General features: G+C 40.3%; 1 protein-coding gene across 7 annotated transcripts in view; it reads right to left on the bottom strand.

Moving 5' to 3' along the window:
* AKAP13 (A-kinase anchoring protein 13) overlaps nucleotides 1-24,815 on the bottom strand; it is a 521,925-nt gene that overhangs the window by 399,121 nt on the left and 97,989 nt on the right. For all 7 annotated transcript variants that reach the window (XM_053717637.1, XM_053717639.1, XM_053717640.1 and 4 more), the window contains one exon: nucleotides 5,901-5,944. In XM_053717637.1, coding sequence (XP_053573612.1) covers nucleotides 5,901-5,933 — 33 coding nt within the window. In that variant the 5' untranslated portion in view covers nucleotides 5,934-5,944. The remainder of the gene's footprint in view (nucleotides 1-5,900; nucleotides 5,945-24,815) is intronic.

The following is a 24,815-nucleotide window of genomic DNA, read 5'->3' as shown; positions in this document are numbered from 1 at the left end:
AACAGCTTACACGTACACCTGCAAGGTGTCAAGAGCTGCAACTGGTTTCAAACTGCAAACCTTTTGCATGCTAGACAGCTATCCTGTACAAGCTGTTGGATCAAGCCCAAAAGGACAAATCCAGAGGCCTAAAAATGAAGGCCAAACCGCTCAATCGCGGTAAGGGGCATTAAGCCCTCCAACCCTCCACCACATGGGGAAGTAAAACTCTAGGTTCTGACTAAATCAGATGTCAAAGTGACGCAGCGGACAAACTCCCCTGCCCGGTCATCTATGACTGAAAACTATAAGGATTGAAACAATCCTTCCCACCTCACTGACCCACAGGTCCTCTTGAAGGCTTAGTTGAACATGAAAAACAATGATAACCTGAGCACTCGGCGCTTCTACTGAACCAGCCAAGCAGAACAGTGCCACGTGTCTGACCAGCTACAAGACCGAACAAACCCGACAGGACCAGCCTACACCTAGGGTCCTAACCGGCAAGCTTCATAAATTCTCCTTCATAGGGGAAAAAACAGAAAACAGACATCTTTAACATAGGACTAACATATCCAAAACAACTTCCGAAGAAGTAACAAAGAGTATCAATCACAGAAGGTTCCCGAAGGGAACAAAAACAAATAAAAGACATCCCATTGGATATAAATAAAATATAAGGCAACCCGGAGGTTAACGCCCAAAAAGACACAGGCCTACCCGCAGGACAAGCCAAACGGAGCCCAATCTTTCAAAAACTGGGAAAGATCTCAAACAAATGACAATCAGGAGATTACTTCATCCCCACATGTCTAAAAAGGTGCACCATTCAAATTATCAGACTGAAAATCCCTGTATCTGGTAACAATAGGGTCATTCAATAACTGAAAAACATGTCTGAGCAATATGCGAAGGCGTGTAATCCTGTAACGAAAGGCACAACATCCAGAGACAGTTACACCCGCGGGGAACTGTAGAGGCCCTCCCCAAGGCGGAAGGCCAGGGATAATAGGGCACGAGCACAATCTCAAAGAAACTTCTAGACTCTGCAGACGAACAATCACCAACATTATGTGAAAGCGAAAACGTGCTGCAAACTCCGGAGGGAACACGCCACCCTGCATGGAGGAATCTGAAACTGGGCCACCCCGCATGGTTAGAAGTATGAATTGGTAGGAAGCTCGCATCTCAGAGGACAGGACCCCAAGAGGCGGATGGATCAGCAGTCCCTTAATTCCCCAAGCCCGAGGAACCAGGCGCTCTGAAATGGCATACAGAGCAAAACTAGTTGACATGTGTCAAAGAGGCCAATCCGGATTCGTCACCAGACACAGAATCTGAAATGAAAATAGTCTCAGTATCAGAATCCTCTGTAACAATCTGAAACGAGCACAGTCTCAGCATCAGAATCCTCCATAACTTAATAGAGGAAATATCAATATGGACTAAAGTATGAAAACAAAAATGGCACCTGACACCCACAATGGCTGGGGCACTCACCACCTCCTCTGACCAGACCCCTGCGGACTAGAATATCTCCTTCGCCACACAGTCACGAAGGCGGAAATGGGGAACGGAACGTAACCACGCCCGAACACAAGGTGAACCGAATAGTCCCAAAAAAGCATACCCAACCAAAAAGCTGCATCACTTCCAAAGGCCTCAAAGTTCCAACCACAAGCCCATAAACATCACACAAAAGCAGGTTGAATCACATAACAAACATGATTATAAACCCCCCTGTTCAATAATCCTCCTCAAGAGATTTAAACCCTCGATTCCAAGATACTAACAGAGACTCACTGAGACCCTTATGTCATATAGTTAGACCCGCAAAGGTGTGTAACCTCTCGGGAAAACATTCACATTACAGTACATTGACAATAAAGTAAAATGAAACGATCTTAACGGAATCTACACCGTGGAACAGGAACAAGGCCTTTCAAGTGTGACGAATAGTGGTATCGCCTCCGCCATGGAGTCAAAAGAAGGAAGCAGGCAGCGGAGCAAAATTCGACAACGCTGATTGCTTGAGGAGCTGTTAATCTGAGTCGGGATGGTATCGCAGAAAGACTCTCCCTGCATCTCCGGACTCTAACTTTCATCCAAGCCCTCACTGAGAGACTGATAGGACTACTTAAAACTCCTGTCCTATGCCGAAGAGTACTACCCTCCATAAGAGACAAAAAACAAAAATAAAAAAATTCTGACATGTCTCTGCCAACCTCCTGGGACGAAAGGCTTTGATTGAGTTGTCTTTGCCTCCTCCTGGTGGCCAGGTTCTTAATTCCCAAAAGTAATGAATGCAGCTGTGGATGGCTCAGTAGTACTAGACATCCCCTTATTTTTAGATGTCGCAACTTTATCAAGGCATGTGGAACATAGTTGAGCAGGCTGATCTACAAGAACCTCCTCTTTGTTAAAGAGGGAGTACCCTGTAACGCGTCTGAGTCCTCCATAGCTTGCACTTTATTATGGACTAGATTAACTTAACAGGCACCTTTATACCACCAATGGCCGGGGCACTCACCACCTCCTATGACCCGGACTACAGAAACCGCTTCGTCTCCTGCGCTGCAGATCAACAGAGGAAGTGGAGACCGCCACACCCGGTCACATGGGATGCCTCGCAGGACCGCCCCTGCACTAAGGAGAAAACATGCCCAAACTGGCCGCGCAATACTCCCGGAAGTCAACTTAAAAGTTCCACCATTGCCAGAGCCTCATCTCGCACATAATGCAGCAATCACACAATAAACAATATCATGTATAAGCCCCCCCCTGTTCAATAATCCCCTTACCAGGAATATTAAGCCTTGATTCCATAAGATAAAAGGCGCCACACTGTGGACCCTGTCTTCTGTGTTATCATTATGTATAAAAAATGAAACGATCTTACCAGAATCTATGCCGTGGCACAGGAACACGGCCCTTCAAGTGTGACAGGTAGAAGCATCGCTCCTGATATGGACATGAGTGCAGAAAGCAGGTAGTGAAACTCGTCAACGCTGATTGCTTGTGGAGCTGTTACGGGATGGATTCGCAGAAAGACTCCCCCTGCATCTTCGGACTCTAACGTTCACCCATGCTCTCACAGAGAGGCTGACAGGACTACTTAAAACTCCAGTCCCATTCCGAAGAGTACTACCCTCCATAAGAGACTACTCCGAATCTTCAGTACTTCTCTGCCATCCTCCTGTGATGAAAGGAAAAGAATGACTGGGGGTTGAGGGGAGTGGGGGGGGGGAATTTAAGCCTTTGGCTGGGGTGCCTTTGCCTCCTCCTGGTGGCCAGGTTCTTTATTCCCAAAAGTAATGAATGAAGCTGAAAACTCTCCTCCCCTTTAGATGGAAACAATACCAAGTTAACCCACATCCTACCCAAAGCCCACAAGTTATTTACTGCCACCACCAAAAAATTATATCCAGGTGTCTTTTCCTACCTTAAATTGTGCTTAAAAGTACATAAATGTGCAAAAGGAAATGTAATAAAGTGTTAGCTAATGCTAATAGTTTAAATACATATTTAAAGTCAGCTCCAGACAAACAATGCACTACTGGAGCCTACCTGAACACATCCGGCGACAAAATGACAAGAGGCATATGTGCGTAGCCACCAATCACAAACAAGCTCCCAGAAGTGCATTGCTGCCCCTGAGGTACTACTTTTCAACACATATTACCAAGAAAACAAAGTAAATTATATATATATACACACATATATATATATATATATATATATATATATATATATATATATACACACAAAACACGGAAGGGAACTGCACTCTCATACCGGACCGGGTACACATCCTATGACCCTGCAACATGCTCAGCCCTGGGTGCCACTGGCACTCACAGGAAGCTGTGCTGTCCCCAGAGCCACAAGCAGTTAACCCCAGACAGGTCTGGGTGCAAGAACCATAGGGAAAATTACAAAACAAATTAATACAACACACAGAGAAAACCCAGCACTCACTTACAAGCTCTCAGCTAAGATTTAAAAGCAAAACTGGAAAGGTTAGTCACCGCATCTGGCCAAATGGGACAAGCTCAGGTACCACGTCAAGGTCCTCTCCAATACCTGAGACCCTAAAACAGCCACACAATGCAAGCTTTCAAATCTAAACAAACTGAAAACAAAAAAAGGGTGCACAGGAATATGTAATCACCCTAGACATATACAAAACACGGAAGGGAACTGCACTCTCATACCAGACCGGGTACACATCCTATGACCCTGCAACATGCTCAGCCCTGGGTGCCACTGGCACTCACAGGAAGCTGTGCTGTCCCCAGAGCCACAAGCAGTTAACCCCAGACAGGTCTGGGTGCAAGAACCATAGGGAAAATTACAAAACAAATTAATACAACACACAGAGAAAACCCAGCACTCACTTACAAGCTCTCAGCTAAGATTTAAAAGCAAAACTGGAAAGGTTAGTCACCGCATCTGGCCAAATGGGACAAGCTCAGGTACCACGTCAAGGTCCTCTCCAATACCTGAGACCCTAAAACAGCCACACAATGCAAGCTTTCAAATCCAAACAAACTGAAAACAAAAAAAGGGTGCACAGGAATATGTAATCACCCTAGACATATACAAAACACGGAAGGGAACTGCACTCTCATACCGGACCGGGTACACATCCTATGACCCTGCAACATGCTCAGCCCTGGGTGCCACTGGCACTCACAGGAAGCTGTGCTGTCCCCAGAGCCACAAGCAGTTAACCCCAGACAGGTCTGGGTGCAAGAACCATAGGGAAAATTACAAAACAAATTAATACAACACACAGAGAAAACCCAGCACTCACTTACAAGCTCTCAGCTAAGATTTAAAAGCAAAACTGGAAAGGTTAGTCACCGCATCTGGCCAAATGGGACAAGCTCAGGTACCACGTCAAGGTCCTCTCCAATACCTGAGACCCTTAAACAGCCACACAATGCAAGCTTTCAAATCCAAACAAACTGAAAACAAAAAAAGAGTGCACAGGAATATGTAATCACCCTAGACATATACAAAACACGGAAGGGAACTGCACTCTCATACCGGACCGGGTACACATCCTATGACCCTGCAACATGCTCAGCCCTGGGTGCCACTGGCACTCACAGGAAGCTGTGCTGTCCCCAGAGCCACAAGCAGTTAACCCCAGACAGGTCTGGGTGCAAGAACCATAGGGAAAATTACAAAACAAATTAATACAACACACAGAGAAAACCTTGCATTGTGTGGCTGTTTTAGGGTCTCAGGTATTGGAGAGGACCTTGACGTGGTACCTGAGCTTGTCCCATTTGGCCAGATGCGGTGACTAACCTTTCCAGTTTTGCTTTTAAATCTTAGCTGAGAGCTTGTAAGTGAGTGCTGGGTTTTCTCTGTGTGTTATATATATATATATATATATACATACACACACACACACAATACATAATCTATCTGAAGCAACTAAATAAAATCACATAACTCCATAAGAACACCATAAACAAAATTTCTATAACCCGAAAAGAGTAATTAACTTCAGTTGCTGATGGACTTCTGGGGTCATAGGTATTTGCCAGTATCATCTGCTTAAGTCCATAATATTCAGATACTGGCACTTGTTAGCTGGCCTGGAAGCACATCTATTCTAAAAATAAGATAGTAATATTTTTGCTGAGATTGTTCTCCTTTAGAATTCTCATGTGTCAGTGCAGTTAGTCTGCATTGTGTCCCTAAGTTTCAGGACACATTCCAATACAAACATCTCTGCCATGCAGTACCTCTTCCCCTACCGCCCAAACTAAATTTAAAAGTTCCCTCACTCTACACCCAAATAGCAGTTCAAATGCATAAAAATATCTGCTACATATATTTTGGTGCTAATTATTTTATTTAATTAGTTAATAAGCAGATTACATATTACAACAATTTCTACTTACATATAATGGAGCTTGCTGAGGATTAAGTTTCATGACCCAGAACACTGTAAAAGAGAAGATAAGATATACATAAAAACTCTGAAAGAGGAGAGAACTTAAAGAAAATCACATTGTGGGGAAAAAAATGGATTTTCATAACTTCTGGAATTAACTTAAACTTCATACTGTTATTAAAATTTTGCAGAAACCCTTCTGGAATTTAGGACATCATACTATTGTATTACTCATTTGTATTTCAAAAACATAATTTATGTAAGAACTTACCTGATAAATTCATTTCTTTCATATTGGCAAGAGTCCATGAGCTAGTGACGTATGGGATATACATTCCTACCAGGAGGGGCAAAGTTTCCCAAACCTCAAAATGCCTATAAATACACCCCTCACCACACCCACAATTCAGTTTAACGAATAGCCAAGAAGTGGGGTGATAAGAAAGGACCAAAAGCATCAAACAAGGAATTGGAATAATTGTGCTTTATAAAAAAAATCATAACCACCACAAAAAAAGGGTGGGTCTCATGGACTCTTGTCAATATGAAAGAAATTAATTTATCAGGTAAGTTCTTACATAAATTATGTTTTCTTTCATGTAATTGGCAAGAGTCCATGAGCTAGTGACGTATGGGATAGCAGATACCCAAGATGTGGAAATTCCACGCAAGAGTCACTAGAGAGGGAGGGATAAAATAAAGACAGCCAATTCCGCTGAAAAAATGATCCATAACCCAAATCAAAAAGTTTTAATCTTATAATGAAAAAAATGAAATTATAAGCAGAAGAATCAAACTGAAACAGCTGCCTGAAGTACTTTTCTACCAAAAACTGCTTCAGAAGAAGAAAAAACATCAAAATGGTAGAATTTAGTAAAAGTATGCAAAGAAGACCAAGTTGCTGCTTTGCAAATCTGATCAACAGAAGCTTCATTCTTAAAAGCCCAGGAAGTAGAAACTGACCTAGTAGAATGAGCCGTAATCATTTGAGGCAGGGATTTACCCGACTCCACATAAGCATGATGAATCAAAGACTTCAACCAAGATGCCAAAGAAATGGCAGAAGCCTTCTGACCTTTCCTAGAACCAGAAAAGATAACAAATAGACTAGAAGTCTTCCTGAAATCTTTAGTAGCTTCAACATATTTCAAAGCTCTAACTACTTCCAAAGAATGTAAAGATCTCTCCAGAGAATTCTTAGGATTAGGACACAAAGAAGGGACCGCCTTATCCTGATGAAAAATCAGAAAAGGAGAATCACAAGAAAGGGCAGATAACTCAGAAACTCTTCTAGCAGAAGAGATGGCCAAAAGGAATAAAACTTTCCAAGAAAGTAATTTAGAATGCATAGGTTCAAACGGAGGAGCCTGTAAAGCCCTCAGAACCAAATTAAGACTCCAAGGAGGAGAAATTGACTTAATGAAAGGCTTAATACGAACCAAAGCCTGTACAAAACAAAGAATATCAGGATGATTAGCAATCTTTCTGTGAAAAAGTACAGAAAGAGAAGAGATTTGTTCTTTCAAGGAACTTGCAGACAAACCTTTTTCCAAACCATCCTGAAGAAACTGTAAAATTCTAGGAATTCTAAAAGAATGCCAAGAGAATTTATGAGAAGAACACCAAGAAATGTAAGTCTTCCAAACTCGGTAATAGATCTTTCTAGACACAGATTTACCAGCCTGTAACATAGTATTAATTACTAAATCAGAGAAACCTCTATGACTAAGTATTAAGCGTTCAATCTCCATACCTTCAAATTTAATGATTTGAGATCCTGATGGAAAAATGGGCCTTGAGATAGAAGGTCTGGCCTTAACGGAAGTATCCAAGGTTGGCAACTGGCCATCCGAACGAGATCCGCATACCAAAACCTGTGTGGCCATGCTGGAGCTACCAGCAGTACAAACAAACGCTCCATTAGGATTTTGGAAATCACTTTTGGAAGAACTAGAGGCGGAAAGATATAAGTAGGTTGATAATTCCAAGGAAGTGACAACGCGTCCACCGCTTCCGCCTGAGGATCCCTGGATCTGGACAGATACCTGGGAAGTTTCTTGTTTAGATGAGAGGCCATCAGATCTATTTCTGGAAGTCCCCAGATTTGAACAATCTGAAGAAATACCTCTGGGTGAAGAGACCATTCGCCCGGATGTGACGTCTGGCGACTGAGATAATCCGCTTCCCAATTGTCTATACCTGGGATGTGAACCGCAGAAATTACACAGGAGCTGGATTCCGCCCATACAAGTATCCAAGATACTTCTATCATAGCCTGAGGACAGTGAGTCCCACCTTGATGATTGACATATGCCACAGTTGTGACATTGTCTGTCTGAAAACAAATAAACGATTCTCTCTTCAGAAGAGGCCAGAACTGAAGAGCTCTGAAAATCGCACAGAGTTCCAAAATGTTGATTGGTAATCTCGCCTCCTGAGATTCCCAAACCCCCTGCACTGTCAGAGATCCCCATACAGCTCCCCAACCTGAAAGACTCGCATCTGTTGAGATCACAGTCCAGGTTGGACGAACAAAAGAGGCCCCTTGAATTAAACAATGGTGATCCAACCACCAAGTCAGAGAAGATCGAACATTGGGATTTAAGGATATTAATTGTGATATCTTTGTATAATCCCTGCACCATTGGTTCAGCATACAAAGCTGGAGAGCCAAAGAAATAGCAGGTCTAAGAAGATTACCTGAACATAAATAAGCCTTCCTTAGAAAGGATTCAAGCTTCCTATCTAAAGGATCCTTAAAAGAAGTACTATCTGCCGTAGGAATAGTAGTACGTTTAGCAAGAGTAGAGATAGCCCCATCAACTTTGGGGATTTTATCCCAAAACTCTAATCTATCAGATGGCAAAGGGTACAATTTCTTAAACCTTGGAGAAGGAGTAAATGAAGTACCCAGACTATTCCATTCCATAGCAATTACCTCTGAAATAGCATCAGGAACTGGAAAAACTTCTGGAATAACTACATGAGGTTTAAAATCTGAATTTAAATGCTTATTAGTTTTAATATCAAGAGGACTAGACTCCTTCATATCTAAAGCAATCAACACTTCTTTAAGTAAAGAACGAATAAACCCCATCTTAAACAAATATGATGATTTATCAGTGTCAATATCTGAGGCAGAATCTTCTGAACCAGATAGATCCTCATCAGAAATAGATAAGTCAGAATGATGGCGGTCATTTAAAAATTCATCTGAAATATGAGAAGTTTTAAAAGACCTCTTACGTTTACTAGAAGGAGGAATAACAGACAGAGCCTTCTGAATAGAATTAGAAACAAATTCTCTTACATTAACAGGAACATCCTGAACATTAGATGTTGAAGGAACAACAACAGGTAATGGATTATTACTAATGGAAATATTATCTGCGTTTGATAGTTTACATCCAAACTACAGCCGGAGGAACAGTTACCAAAAGTTTACAACAAATGCACTTAGCTTTGGTAGAACCGACATCAGGCAGTGTCTTTCCAGAAGTAGATTCTGATCCAGGGTCAGGTAGTGACATCTTGCAATATGTAATAGAAAAAACAACATATAAAGCAAAATTATCAAATTCCTTAAATGACAGTTTCAGGAATGGGAAAAAATGCAAACCAAAACAAGCCTCTAGAAACCAGAAGCAACTAAAAAGTGAGACTGAAATAATGTGAAAAAAACTGGCGCCAAGTATGACGCCCACATTTTTGGCGCCAAGTATAACGCCTACATTATTTGGCGCCAAGAATGACATCCATATTTTTTGGCGCCAAAAACGTCCGCAACACACATACGTCAAAAATTACGCAACTGCGTGAAAACTTCCGGTGTCAACTATGACGCCGGAAATTACGAATTTTTAGCGCCAAAAAGTCTTGCGCCAAAAATGACGCAATAAATTGAAGCATTTTCTGCACCCGCGAGCCTAACAGCCCGCAATTTTAGAAAAAAAAGTAAATTGAAAATTTTTAAGGTAAGAAAAATATAAATTCATATGCATTTTCCCAAAAAATGAAACTGACAGTCTGAAAGAAGGAATACTGATTATCCTGAATCATGGCAAATATAAGTTTAACACATATATTTAGAACTTTACATATAAAGTGCCCAACCATAGCTTAGAGTGTCATGAATAGAAATAAGACTTACTTACCCTAAGACACTCATCTACATATAGTAGATAGCCAAACCAGTACTGAAATGAGAATCAGTAGAGGTAATGGTATACAAGAGTATATCGTCGATCTGAAAAGGGAGGTAGGAGAAGAAATCTCTACGACCGATAACAGAGAACCTATGAAATAGATCCCCTAGAGGAAGACCATGGTATTCAAATAGGCAATACTCTCTTCACATCCCTCTGACATTCACTGCACTCTGAGAGGAAAACCGGGCTTCAGCCTGCTGAGAAGCGCATATCAACGTAGAAATCTAGCACAAACTTACTTAACCACCTCCATAGGAGGCAAAGTTTGTAAACCTGAATTGTGGGTGTGGTGAGGGGTGTATTTATAGGCATTTTGAGGTTTGGGAAACTTTGCCCCTCCTGGTAGGAATGTATATCCCATACGTCACTAGCTCATGGACTCTTGCCAATTACATGAAAGAAATGTATTTATCACAGGGTGAGGAGACCTGAGGGGGGGAGAAAAAGGGACACTTCATCAACGATACACAACATACTCAAAACAAAAAGAACAAATTATTATAATAGGTTTTGGTTGTAGTATTTCAAACCATTTATTTTAAATGATCTATGATATGCAGTGCAAAGCACAGCGTACCACATAACGTAGATCTACGGCGGACACTTAGAAAGTCCAAGCAATCTTTATTTTCAAGTGACAACCAAGACTTGCTGTTTGTGGACTTTAGGCACCATGCCTTTATATGGCAACGGAGCATAATCAGTGCTCGGTTATTATATGAAGCCAGATGCCCGATCATTACAGACAGTGAAACTGTCTGTGTCACGGCCTGTAACGGTCATCCGTTGGTGCCAGTGGGAGATGTGAAATGGAAAGAGGGAGGCCCGGGGTTCTCTAAACTACAGCAAAAGTGGGGTGGTGGGGAGGGTGAGGGGGACCTTACACTACAGAAAAAAAGATAAAATAAAAATAAATAATAATAAATAAACACACACTAAGTTGTTACTGGAAGACTACATGCCGGTAACAAAGATGACAGGAAACAGGGGAAGGGGAATCAAGGAGGTGGGAGGGTGAGAAAGGAACCCTACACTACAGAAATTAAAAATAAACTACTTACATTTTAAACAAAAAAAGCCCTAAACTGCATGCTGGCAGGTTTGTCTGCCTGTAGCCAAGATGGTGATGACTAGTGTGTGGGGAAGGAGCTGTTTGGTAGGGATTAGGTGGAAGGTATTCCCTACACTACAGAAAATATTATGCTTAGCAGCTGATTAACCCCTTCACTGCCAGGAGTTTTAAAGGTATGGTGCGCTGCTGCAATTAAGAGCCTTTTAAATTACCAAAAACACAATGGCATGCATATCTGCTATTTTTTGAACAAAGGGATCACAGAGAAGTTTTTACAACTATTTTTCATGCGACTGCAATAGTTGTGTGTAAATAATATCAAGTTTGCAAAAAAGTTAAAAAAAAGAAATGTTTACATGATTGTATTTGGCAGCTAAATAGTGGCATCACATATTCCAAATTCTCTGCCTCTATAAATGTGCGTTCATGATCAATAATTTCGGATCGGCGTTCAGTTCAATAGTTCATATGGTAGGGAATCTAGTAAATTGATACATAATAGATACAAATATATCAATTTGAATGTTTCTATTTTGATCGAATATTGCATAATTTAAATATTACATTTAAAGAAAGCATTAGAAATACTATTACAAATATATAAATTCGAATATTTTTGTATGTAATCGTAAAATTAGAAACCGAACATTCAAAAATCGAATGTTAGAATGTTATGTTAACATTCAAAATTTGATTCGAACGAACAAATGTGTTAACATTTGTTTCATTTTTCGAATGTTGCAAAACATTCGCCCATCCCTAGCATTAATATTAAATCTCAAAACTAACTTTCACTTTAAAACTTTACTTCTGGTTTCTATATTTTCTGAATATTCTACATATAGACAGATAGATTAGATAGATGATAGACAGATAAGATAGATGATAGATAAATAATAGATAGATGATAGATCTATAGATAAAATTAGAGGTTAAAACGTAGTAGCCCAGAGCGAAAAAGTATCTAGTACATACAGGAAAAACAGAATTTATGTTTACCTGATAAATTACTTTCTCCAACGGTGTGTCCGGTCCACGGCGTCATCCTTACTTGTGGGATATTCTCTTCCCCAACAGGAAATGGCAAAGAGCCCAGCAAAGCTGGTCACATGATCCCTCCTAGGCTCCGCCTTCCCCAGTCATTCGACCGACGTAAAGGAGGAATATTTGCATAGGAGAAACCATATGATACCGTGGTGACTGTAGTTAAAGAAAATAAATTATCAGACCTGATTAAAAAAACCAGGGCGGGCCGTGGACCGGACACACCCTTGGAGAAAATAATTTATAAGGTAAAAATAAATTCTGTTTTCTCCAACATAGGTGTGTCCGGTCCACGGCGTCATCCTTACTTGTGGGAACCAATACCAAAGCTTTAGGACACGGATGAAGGGAGGGAGCAAATCAGGTCACCTAGATGGAAGGCACCACGGCTTGCAAAACCTTTATCCCAAAAATAGCCTCAGAAGAAGCAAAAGTATCAAACTTGTAAAATTTAGTAAAAGTGTGCAGTGAAGACCAAGTCGCTGCCTTACATATCTGATCAACAGAAGCCTCGTTCTTGAAGGCCCATGTGGAAGCCACAGCCCTAGTGGAATGAGCTGTGATTCTTTCAGGAGGCTGCCATCCGGCAGTCTCGTAAGCCAATCTGATGATGCTTTTAAGCCAAAAAGAGAGAGAGGTAGAAGTTGCTTTTTGACTTCTCCTTTTACCAGAATAAACAACAAACAAGGAAGATGTTTGTCTAAAATCCTTTGTAGCATCTAAATAGAATTTTAGAGCACGCACTACATCCAAATTGTGCAACAAACGTTCCTTCTTTGAAACTGGATTCGGACACAAAGAAGGCACGACTATCTCCTGGTTAATGTTTTTGTTAGAAACAACTTTCGGAAGAAAACCAGGTTTAGTACGCAAAACCACCTTATCTGCATGGAACACCAGATAAGGAGGAGAACACTGCAGAGCAGATAATTCTGAAACTCTTCTAGCAGAAGAAATTGCAACCAAAAACAAAACTTTCCAAGATAATAACTTAATATCAACGGAATGTAAGGGTTCAAACGGAACCCCCTGAAGAACTGAAAGAACTAAATTGAGACTCCAAGGAGGAGTCAAAGGTTTGTAAACAGGCTTGATTCTAACCAGAGCCTGAACAAAGGCTTGAACATCTGGCACAGCTGCCAGCTTTTTGTGAAGTAACACAGACAAGGCAGAAATCTGTCCCTTCAAAGAACTTGCAGATAATCCTTTCTCCAAACCTTCTTGAAGAAAGGATAGAATCTTAGGAATTTTTATCTTGTCCCAAGGGAATCCTTTAGATTCACACCAACAGATATATTTTTTCCATATTTTGTGGTAGATTTTTCTAGTTACAGGCTGTCTGGCCTGAACAAGAGTATCAATGACAGAATCTGAGAACCCTCGCTTTGATAAGATCAAGCGTTCAATCTCCAAGCAGTTAGTTGGAGTGAGACCAGATTCGGATGTTCGAACGGACCTTGAACAAGAAGGTCTCGTCTCAAAGGTAGCTTCCATGGTGGAGCCGATGACATATTCACCAGGTCTGCATACCAAGTCCTGCGTGGCCACGCAGGAGCTATCAAGATCACCGATGCCCTCTCCTGATTGATCCTGGCTACCAGCCTGGGGATGAGAGGAAACGGCGGGAATACATAAGCTAGTTTGAAGGTCCAAGGTGCTACTAGTGCATCTACTAGAGTCGCCTTGGGATCCCTGGATCTGGACCCGTAGCAAGGAACCTTGAAGTTCTGACGAGAGGCCATCAGATCCATGTCTGGAATGCCCCACAATTGAGTAATTTGGGCAAAGATTTCCGGATGGAGTTCCCACTCCCCCGGATGAAATGTCTGACGACTCAGAAAATCCGCTTCCCAATTTTCCACTCCTGGGATGTGGATTGCAGACAAGTGGCAGGAGTGAGTCTCCGCCCATTGAATGATTTTGGTCACTTCTTCCATCGCCAGGGAACTCCTTGTTCCCCCCTGATGGTTGATGTACGCAACAGTCGTCATGTTGTCTGATTGAAACCGTATGAACTTGGCCTTTGCTAGCTGAGGCCAAGCCTTGAGAGCATTGAATATCGCTCTCAGTTCCAGAATATTTATCGGGAGAAGAGATTCTTCCCGAGACCAAAGACCCTGAGCTTTCAGGGGTCCCCAGACCGCGCCCCAGCCCACCAGACTGGCGTCGGTCGTGACAATGACCCACTCTGGTCTGCGGAAGCTCATCCCCTGTGACAGGTTGTCCAGGGACAGCCACCAACGGAGTGAATCTCTGGTCCTCTGATCTACTTGTATCGTCGGAGACAAGTCTGTATAGTCCCCATTCCACTGACTGAGCATGCACAGTTGTAATGGTCTTAGATGAATTCGCACAAAAGGAACTATGTCCATTGCCGCTACCATCAAACCTATTACTTCCATGCACTGCGCTATGGAAGGAAGAGGAACAGAATGAAGTATTTGACAAGAGTTTATAAGTTTTGATTTTCTGGCCTCTGTCAGAAAAATCCTCATTTCTAAGGAGTCTATTATTGTTCCCAAGAAGGGAACCCTTGTTGACGGAGATAGAGAACTTTTTTCTACGTTCACTTTCCACCCGTGAGATCTGAGAAAGGCCAGGACAATGTCCGTGTGAGCCTTTGCTTGAGGAAGGGACGACGCTTGAATCAGAATGTCGTCCAAGTAAGGTACTACTGCAATGCCCCTTGGTCTTAGCACCGCTAGAAGGGACCCTAGTACCTTTGTGAAAATTCTTGGAGCAGTGGCTAATCCGAACAGAAGTGCCACAAACTGGTAATGCTTGTCCAGGAATGCGAACCTTAGGAACCGATGATGTTCCTTGTGGATAGGAATATGTAGATACGCATCCTTTAAATCCACCGTGGTCATGAATTGACCTTCCTGGATGGAAGGAAGAATTGTTCGAATGGTTTCCATTTTGAACGATGGAACCTTGAGAAACTTGTTTAGGATCTTGAGATCTAAGATTGGTCTGAATGTTCCCTCTTTTTTGGGAACTACGAACAGATTGGAGTAGAACCCCATCCCTTTTTCTCCTAATGGAACAGGATGAATCACTCCCATTTTTAACAGGTCTTCTACACAATGTAAGAATGCCTGTTTTTTTATGTGGTCTGAAGACAATTGAGACCTGTGGAACCTCCCCCTTGGGGGAGGCCCCTTGAATTCCAGAAGATAACCTTGGGAGACTATTTCTAGTGCCCAAGGATCCAGAACATCTCTTGCCCAAGCCTGAGCGAAGAGAGAGAGTCTGCCCCCCACCAGATCCGGTCCCGGATCGGGGGCCAACATCTCATGCTGTCTTGGTAGTAGTGGCAGGTTTCTTGGCCTGCTTTCCTTTGTTCCAGCCTTGCATTGGTCTCCAGGCTGGCTTGGCTTGAGAAGTATTACCCTCTTGCTTAGAGGACGTAGCACTTGGGGCTGGTCCGTTTCTGCGAAAGGGACGAAAATTAGGTTTATTTTTGGCCTTGAAAGACCTATCCTGAGGAAGGGCGTGCCCCTTGCCCCCAGTGATATCAGAGATAATCTCTTTCAAGTCAGGGCCAAACAGCGTTTTCCCCTTGAAAGGAATGTTAAGCAATTTGTTCTTGGAAGACGCATCCGCTGACCAAGATTTTAGCCAAAGCGCTCTGCGCGCCACAATAGCAAAACCAGAATTTTTCGCCGCTAACCTAGCCAATTGCAAAGTGGCGTCTAGGGTGAAAGAATTAGCCAATTTGAGAGCATGAATTCTGTCCATAATCTCCTCATAAGAAGAAGAATTATTATTGAGCGCCTTTTCTAGTTCATCGAACCAGAAACACGCTGCTGTAGTGACAGGAACAATGCATGAAATTGGTTGTAGAAGGTAACCTTGCTGAACAAACATCTTTTTAAGCAAACCTTCTAATTTTTTATCCATAGGATCTTTGAAAGCACAACTATCTTCTATAGGTATAGTGGTGCGTTTGTTTAGAGTAGAAACCGCCCCCTCGACCTTGGGGACTGTCTGCCATAAGTCCTTTCTGGGGTCGACCATAGGAAACAATTTTTTAAATATGGGGGGAGGGACGAAAGGTATACCGGGCCTTTCCCATTCTTTATTTACAATGTCCGCCACCCGCTTGGGTATAGGAAAAGCTTCGGGGGGCCCCGGGACCTCTAGGAACTTGTCCATTTTACATAGTTTCTCTGGAATGACCAAATTCTCACAATCATCCAGAGTAGATAACACCTCCTTAAGCAGAGCGCGGAGATGTTCCAGTTTAAATTTAAATGTAATCACATCAGGTTCAGCATGTTGAGAAATTTTCCCTGAATCTGAAATTTCTCCCTCAGACAAAACCTCCCTGGCCCCCTCAGACTGGTGTAGGGGCACTTCAGAACCAATATCATCAGCGTCCTCATGCTCTTCAGTATTTTCTAAAACAGAGCAGTCGCGCTTTCGCTGATAAGTGGGCATTTTGGCTAAAATGTTTTTGATAGAATTATCCATTACAGCCGTTAATTGTTGCATAGTAAGGAGTATTGGCGCACTAGATGTACTAGGGGCCTCCTGTGTGGGCAAGACTGGTGTAGACGAAGGAGGGGATGATGCAGTACCATGCTTACTCCCCTCACTTGAGGAATCATCTTGGGCATCATTTTCTCTAAATTTTGTGTCACATAAATCACATCTATTTAAATGAGAAGGAACCTTGGCTTCCCCACATTCAGAACACAGTCTATCTGGTAGTTCATACATGTTAAACAGGCATAAACTTGATAACAAAGTACAAAAAACGTTTTAAAATAAACCGTTACTGTCACTTTAAATTTTAAACTGAACACACTTTATTACTGCAATTGTGAAAAAGTATGAAGGAATTGTTCAAAATTCACCAAAATTTCACCACAGTGTCTTAAAGCCTTAAAAGTATTGCACACCCAATTTGGAAGCTTTAACCCTTAAAATAACGGAACCGGAGCCGTTTTTATATTTAACCCCTTTACAGTCCCTGGTATCTGCTTTGCTGAGACCCAACCAAGCCCAAAGGGGAATACGATACCAAATGACGCCTTCAGAAAGTCTTTTCTATGTATCAGAGCTCCTAACACATGCATCTGCATGTCATGCTTCCCAAAAACAAGTGCGCAATAGAGGCGCGAAAATGAGACTCTGCCTATGATTAGGGAAAGCCCCTAGAGAGTAAGGTGTCCAATACAGTGCCTGCCGGTTATTTTACATAATTCCCAAGATTAAAATAATTCCTCAAGGCTATGGAGTATAAAATATGCTTATATATAAATCGATTTAGCCCAGAAAATGTCTACAGTCTTAAAAGCCCTTGTGAAGCCCTTTTTTTCTTTCTGTAATAAAAATGGCTTACCGGATCCCATAGGGAAAATGACAGCTTCCAGCATTACATCGTCTTGTTAGAATGTGTCATACCTCAAGCAGCAAAAGTCTGCTCACTGTTCCCCCAACTGAAGTTAATTCCTCTCAACAGTCCTGTGTGGAAACAGCCATCGATTTTAGTAACGGTTGCTAAAATCATTTTCCTCTTACAAACAGAAATCTTCATCTCTTTTCTGTTTCAGAGTAAATAGTACATACCAGCACTATTTTAAAATAACAAACTCTTGATTGAATAATAAAAACTACAGTTAAACACTAAAAAACTCTAAGCCATCTCCGTGGAGATGTTGCCTGTACAACGGCAAAGAGAATGACTGGGGAAGGCGGAGCCTAGGAGGGATCATGTGACCAGCTTTGCTGGGCTCTTTGCCATTTCCTGTTGGGGAAGAGAATATCCCACAAGTAAGGATGACGCCGTGGACCGGACACACCTATGTTGGAGAAAAAGTCTTACTTTTCTGGTGCAATTTCTTACTCGTCTGGGACTAGTTGAAATTTCAAGCCCAATCTATAGACATAATTTTCTTCTGTGGCTTCTAAACATGTGCAAATTTAAACTTTAAAACCAGTATTTCTGCTCAGCTGATGTCAGCGTTATTATAGCTTCATTGTTCTGTGTTATGTTAGCAGGAATTATAACTAACACTGTGTTGTATTACAATCCTTTATATCAGGCCATTATTATGTAATTATGTTCCCATTATGCGCTCTCCAGTTACTCTAGTTCTGTGCAGGATTAGATTAGAGAACAATTCAACCCTAGACATAAGGTCACAAAATTAAAAACAAACAAACATTTCTTACTAAACAATTACATTTCAAACCCTAAATGTCAGGCCAAATGTTCTTCATTGCAACACTAAAAATGTTCAAAAAACAAACTAAAGTCAGCAACATTGAAAAGCCCCAAATTATCATCAATAACCTGAACAAAAGGATAATCTCTGAAAAATTGATTTTTCTGACACCATAAAAGTAGCAGCAAACTCTACAATAGTTGACTCTCTAATAGTTCATTTACTTATGGTCTCTCTTTTCAATAGGTTGGATCCATCATGTGCTTCCTTTCCCAAACACATAAATCACATTCTTTATCACTATAGCTCTGACCACAGCCTTTAACAGGTAAGATGAATGATTCCTCTTGTGATCACTCCCTGAATTTCAGCACTAAGGCTTAATACCCCAGGGGCAAATCTAGAAACCAAACCAAATATTTTGAGGCAAGAAATGTTGTGCGTGTCTTTATTACTACTGTTTACCAATAAAAAAAATATTACTAGTCCAATAGTAAATATAGGGACAAGTCTAATCTATTACTTGGCCAATGCAACTTTTTACCAAAAGTAGGAGAAATCACAGTTGTGTGTTTTTTATAGGTCATTATACAATAATAAAAAAATATAAAAAATATGGAACTGTCCTTCATTGCCCAAAACACCTTCAATCAAGGGACTACATTACTGTTGTGCAGTTGCTTGTACACATGCTGCAGTGTTTGCATCATATCTGGTACAAAGTGTTGTGGCCTCTGCTCAGAGCATTAATGCCCTGGGTCTACCAGCATCATAATTTAAATTAAGCATGGTAAAAACACTGATCCATAAGCTGTGGCACAATGGCATTTTCAATGTGAGATTTAGAGATAACGAGAGAGAGATGCCATTGGCCAGAGCCTTTACAAGCACCCAACAAAGGAATCCAAGGGCAGTGTAGTTTCGGCCAATGGATCAAGAATATGGCTCACAAATGTAGGCATCAAGCTTGTTATTTGAGGTGTCATGGTGATCAGGTGCCATGGATCTGGTGAACCTCAGAATACAACGAATGTCTCTAAAGGTCCAATTCCCTAAAAGCTCACTTCTCAAGCAATTTTCAAAATAGACAAATCAGTGCAAAGAGGCAATTCACAGGATTCTCTAAAGGTAAATTTTGCCCTTGACAGAATTTTGTTCCCTAAAGTGTGTAACCTACATTTCCATACACACCGATTATATTACAGTATAGGGCCCAACAAAAATAAACAGTTTATAAAACATATTGAAAAGTGTGCAATAATTAAAATCAAAGTAGGCATTAAAAATAAAAAAAAATTAAAAGTATGCAGCAAAAATATGACTTTAAAGGTATATTAAAAACAGCACAATTTAAATTGCATGGGCTTCAGCAAAATGTTGCTGTTGGTACCGGATGCTTCCTGTAACATTCTCTTTCCCCTGAGAGATTCAGCGTTCCAGAGAGCTTTAATACTTTCTATAGGAGTCAGCTCCGAACATTTAGGCTCAGTTCCCTTTACTTTAGAGAATTGAGTCAAGTGCGCCCATAACAGAGTCACTGAGATTATTTCATTCCATGATGGTGAACTAAGGAATCATGTGCAACCTTCAATTTAGTGATATGACTTTGGATATTTATTCATGATAACATTAATGAATTCAACATAACAATAAAACATGACAATGGGGCTTCAACAACTGCTTAAAATGTTTGAATTTAAATATGTGTTAAGATTCAACCTTCTGATATTTATAAGTGGGAAATAATACCTATTGTTTATCAGCTCTTTCTAAGGGTTAAGTCCAAAGCCATGTGTTGCATCAACGTCACAAGTAATACCAAATATAACAATTAAATATTCAAAATTAAACTTATGATTCAGATGGAGCATACCGTTTTAAACAAACTTTACAATTTGGTATCCTTTGTTGAAAAGCATACCTAATAGGTAGGCTCAGGAGCAGCAATGCACTAATGACAGCTAGCTGCTGATTGGTGGCTGCACATAAATACATCCTGTCATTGGCTTGCTTGATATGTTAAACTAGCTCCCAATAGTGCTTTGCTGAATCACAAAAGAAAAAATTTGGGTTCAGTGTCCATTTAAAGCTCAATGCATTGTGTCCATTCAAAACACCACGCACATTAGATTTAATTCATATCTGTCGTTCTAAATATTTAATGAGAAGGTAACTAAACAATGCAATAAAATAATTGTAGGAAGAGGCAGAAAATAACCGGAAATAACCAGAAAATTTGCTTTCAGATCACCTTATTATTGTGACTTTTAGCAAGTTAATTCTGTTACATAGAATGTTAAGTAAAAATAGTATTATAACTAACAAACATCTGGGCCCCTTAAATAATAATAATTATATAAAAAAAAAATTGTCTTGCTACCAAAGCATATGAAATGGAACAGAGCTGTTGGCACTTTGCATGTGTTTACTCATACAAATTCCTTAGGGGAAACATATCTTCCACTAATGCTTTGCCCACCTAGTTGTGTGTACTCAAATATATTTGTAGAAGATTTTCTTTCTGATATTTGTAGGACATTTTCTTTCTGTCTTGACAAGTACATAAATACATTGGAAGGAAATATAAAATGTATTAAACCAAGGCTTGACAAACACCAGGCGTCAAATAACTGTGACAACCAAGAATTCTGACATGTTGCTTAATACATTGTTCTCAGTTGTCTGTTTATGTTATGTCAACTCCTTGTGGTTTTCTACAAGCATTCCAAACTGATCATCCAATTAACCACCAATTTCACTTCTGATCAAAGTGTTTGTTCGGCTATGGCACCTGTCGCGCCATACACTGTATAGCAGCTGCGTCTTTGGTGTGCCCATAAGAGAGTCAGTGTGATGATTTTCATGCAATTGCTATGCTGTTAGCTAGAGAATCACATGTTAATCTAAATTTAGTGTGTGTGTGTGTGTGTGGGGGGGGTATCACTTTACTAGTTGGCATATTTATTTAGAAATATTTAAAGGGAAAATAACATTAACCGATAACACCCTTAGGACGTTCCATGCTATCTTAACAGCACTGGGCTTTAACGCCCTTAGAACGACATGGAATGTTCTATGTTATTCGGCGTCCTGCAGCTTCCTGCTTTATGGAAAAGGATAAATAGGACTAGGGGACGGGTTTAGCATACACTTCAAATATCTAACTTCTCCAAAGAAGCTGCAAATTCCCTAAGTGTGATGCAGGAATCCAGACGTGGACCCGTTGCTCAGTGTGCCTAGAGGGATATGGCTGCACCTCACTGACGAGGCCCACAATAGGCCGAAACGTACATCTGTGGTTTTGCTGTTTCTCTCGTTCAGAGAAGGATTTCCTGGTATTTCGGGGCTGGACTGTACTGTGAAGTCAGGATCAGACTCACATGTTGAGCAAAAAGAGGTTGCTCCTTGGGTGGTAACTAGCCATAGAACAAGCTATTATGCTATTGTTCATTTCCAGGTTGAGCGCTTATCTCTTTTTATTTAAGCTGCAAATTACACCTGAGACTAAACATCAATTATCTTATAAATAAAAAATAAAAAGTTACAGAATACCCGTTTCTAGGCAAATAATTATTATCTATCCAACAGGTAGGACATAGATTGTTTCCAAGGATGCAATCATTAAACATTAGAATCCCTTTAAGCAACAAGTGTGTGTGTGTATATACACAGTATATATATATATATATATATATATATATATATATATATATATATATATATATATATACATACACAAATGAATGTATATTGAATAGTAGTGACCCTCCCCCCCATGTACCCGGACTTACCCTAGCACCCATCCAACCCTGATTTTCCAGTACTGATGCTAGAAGGTACAGCTAATCAGAAGCCATACTGCCTGCTCCTATTAGTAAAGACACATGCTTATACTGCCTTCACTGAGCCTTCTCAGTTGTGATGAGTATCGCTAAGGCATATAACAAAGATTATGCTGGCAGTGATACTAAAAACATTCTTTGTCTGTAACTGTGATATACGTATGAGGGGCTCAGCACCAGGTATGTTTATCTTCTGTAATTTTCCAATAGTTGCAGAACACTTAATACTTCTATAAATTGTGACTAGTCTAAAATAAACTGGTTTGTCATAATAAAGCATTTTATTTACTGGCCTTCGTTATCTAAATAATGGACATGACACCCCATTTTAGTGTTATCTTTACCAAATGAGGAGTCTCGCGTATTTGCAGCATCTCTTTAAGACTTTATACTTCAAAAGAAAGAACACAGATATTCAATTACAGCTGTTTTATTGGATATTAGTTGACATTACATTACTTTCTTCATTCCAACAACGTTTTTTTCTTGCCCAATAACGAAATACGTCAAATTCAACTCTCCTTTCTTTGCTGCTCCTGTTGAGATTTGCTGTCTACAGCAGCGATTGACGCGTATGGGATTTTAAAAAAATGTCAGATGTTCAATTAGCGCTGTTGGATCGGTGGCAATTTCTGCTCAGTGCCAGCAGTGCTACACGGGCCCGAAAATAATTTCTACTGAGTGTTTAACCTCTTTGAGGATGTTAAACACAAAGTAGTGCAAGGTCTACATAGTCTTAAAATTGCATGCTCTAACCAATTTTCGACTATTATGGCCCTTAGATTTCCCACTCAAATCTGTAGAATTTAGGGATGAGTCTAGTTTTTTTTTATTATTATTATTTTTTATTTGTTTCCTACTATTTTATATTTTTCTATATTTTTCATCCCATATTTACCATTTTCCTCTAGTCTAACACAATTACAAGCAAATAGTAATTGCAAAGCCGTTTATCATCACTTACACCAGACTAACTATAACAGCCTTGTCCTTCAGACAACAATATCTCTTTTGCAAATTATTATTGTATTCAAGAAGGAAATGGAGCAGTTTCCTTTCTGTGAGACATTATCCAAGGCATCTTTGGAAACTGCCAAGTGCACATCAACAGCAGAACTCCAGACCACATAGGGTCATTTCAAGTTTGCCTTCCTCTGAAGTTCCACAATATGTGCTCAGAGCTTGCAGCAAGACCTATCTTAAAGGGACAGTATACGGTAATATTGTTTTTCCCTTAATGTATTTCCGATTACTTCTTATACAAGCTGCAGAGTAAAATACATATGAGAAATAGCATTTTCAGGTTTATTTGTGTATATGAAAAAGCTGGTTTTGTGATTTGAAACCACAGCCTATCGGGTTGAGCTTGTAGGTAAAATAAGATCTCTTCATTTTATCACTTTGTGTACACACACATGCTTCCTTATCTTATATCTGTTTGTAAATCAAAATTCAATACTTAGAGAGAATGGAAAATTAAAATTGTATTACTATTCTACACCCTACTCTGAGTATAATTTATTCTGCTGGCTGTGTTTACATGGCTTGTCAATAACCTATACCTAAGTTTAGAAACTTTCAGTACAGGTGGGGATACCACAGGCTAAATCCGCTATTTCAAATGCTGACATAAGAGTAAAGGATCTACTTGCAAACAATTTAATAGACTCCAGCAGGTAAAATGGATCAATGGGAACAAATGAAATGAGAGAACATTTTTGCGTAAACTGTCCCTTTAAATGTAGTCATCCATTCAATTGTTCTTCACACTTCTACATAAATCAGTGACTGCACTAAAAAAGTTTGTATTAAAGGAACACTGATGGGTGGTTTGGAATAGCACTGTGTTAAAGGGACATGGAAGTCAACAAACTGATGATTCAGATAGAGCATGCAATGTTAAGAAACTTCTCAATGTAATTATATTATCAGATTTACTTTGTTCTTGTTGTATGTTTTGATGAAAAGCATACCAAGGTAGGCTCAGAAGCAGAATTGCTCTACTGGGAGACAGCTAGTGATTGGTGACTACACACACATTCTTCCTATCATTGGATCACCAGATGTGTTCAGCTAAGTCCCAATAGAGCATTGCTATTCAGGACTTTACAGGGGTTAACAGCACATTTATATGCACACAAGGGTACTATAATAATATGCTGTAACACATTAGATCATTTTCTTTTTGCACTGTTACGTCCCTTTAAACGGACAGTCTAGTCAAAATTAAACTTTCATGTTTCAGATAGGGCATGCAATTTTAAACAACTTTTAAATTGACTTTTATCATCAAATTTGCTTTGTTCTCTTGGTATAATTTGTTGAAAGCAAAATCTAGGTAGGCTCATATGCTAATTTTCAAGCCCTTGAAGGCTGCCTCTTATTTCAGGGCATTTTGACAGTTTTTCACAGCTAGACAGCGATAGCTCACATGTGCTAATATAGCTAACATTGTGCTCACTCCTGTGGATTTACCTAGGAGTCAGCACTGATTGGCTAAAATGCAAGTCTATCAAAAGAACAGAGACAAGGGGGCAGTCTGCAGAGGCTTAGATTAAAGGTAATAACAAGTATATTAAT

This window comes from Bombina bombina, chromosome 6 (genome assembly GCF_027579735.1).
Source record: "Bombina bombina isolate aBomBom1 chromosome 6, aBomBom1.pri, whole genome shotgun sequence".
NCBI lineage: Eukaryota > Metazoa > Chordata > Amphibia > Anura > Bombinatoridae > Bombina > Bombina bombina.
Note: the sequence above shows the minus strand (reverse complement) of the source record. Positions and strands in the feature narration are given on the sequence as shown.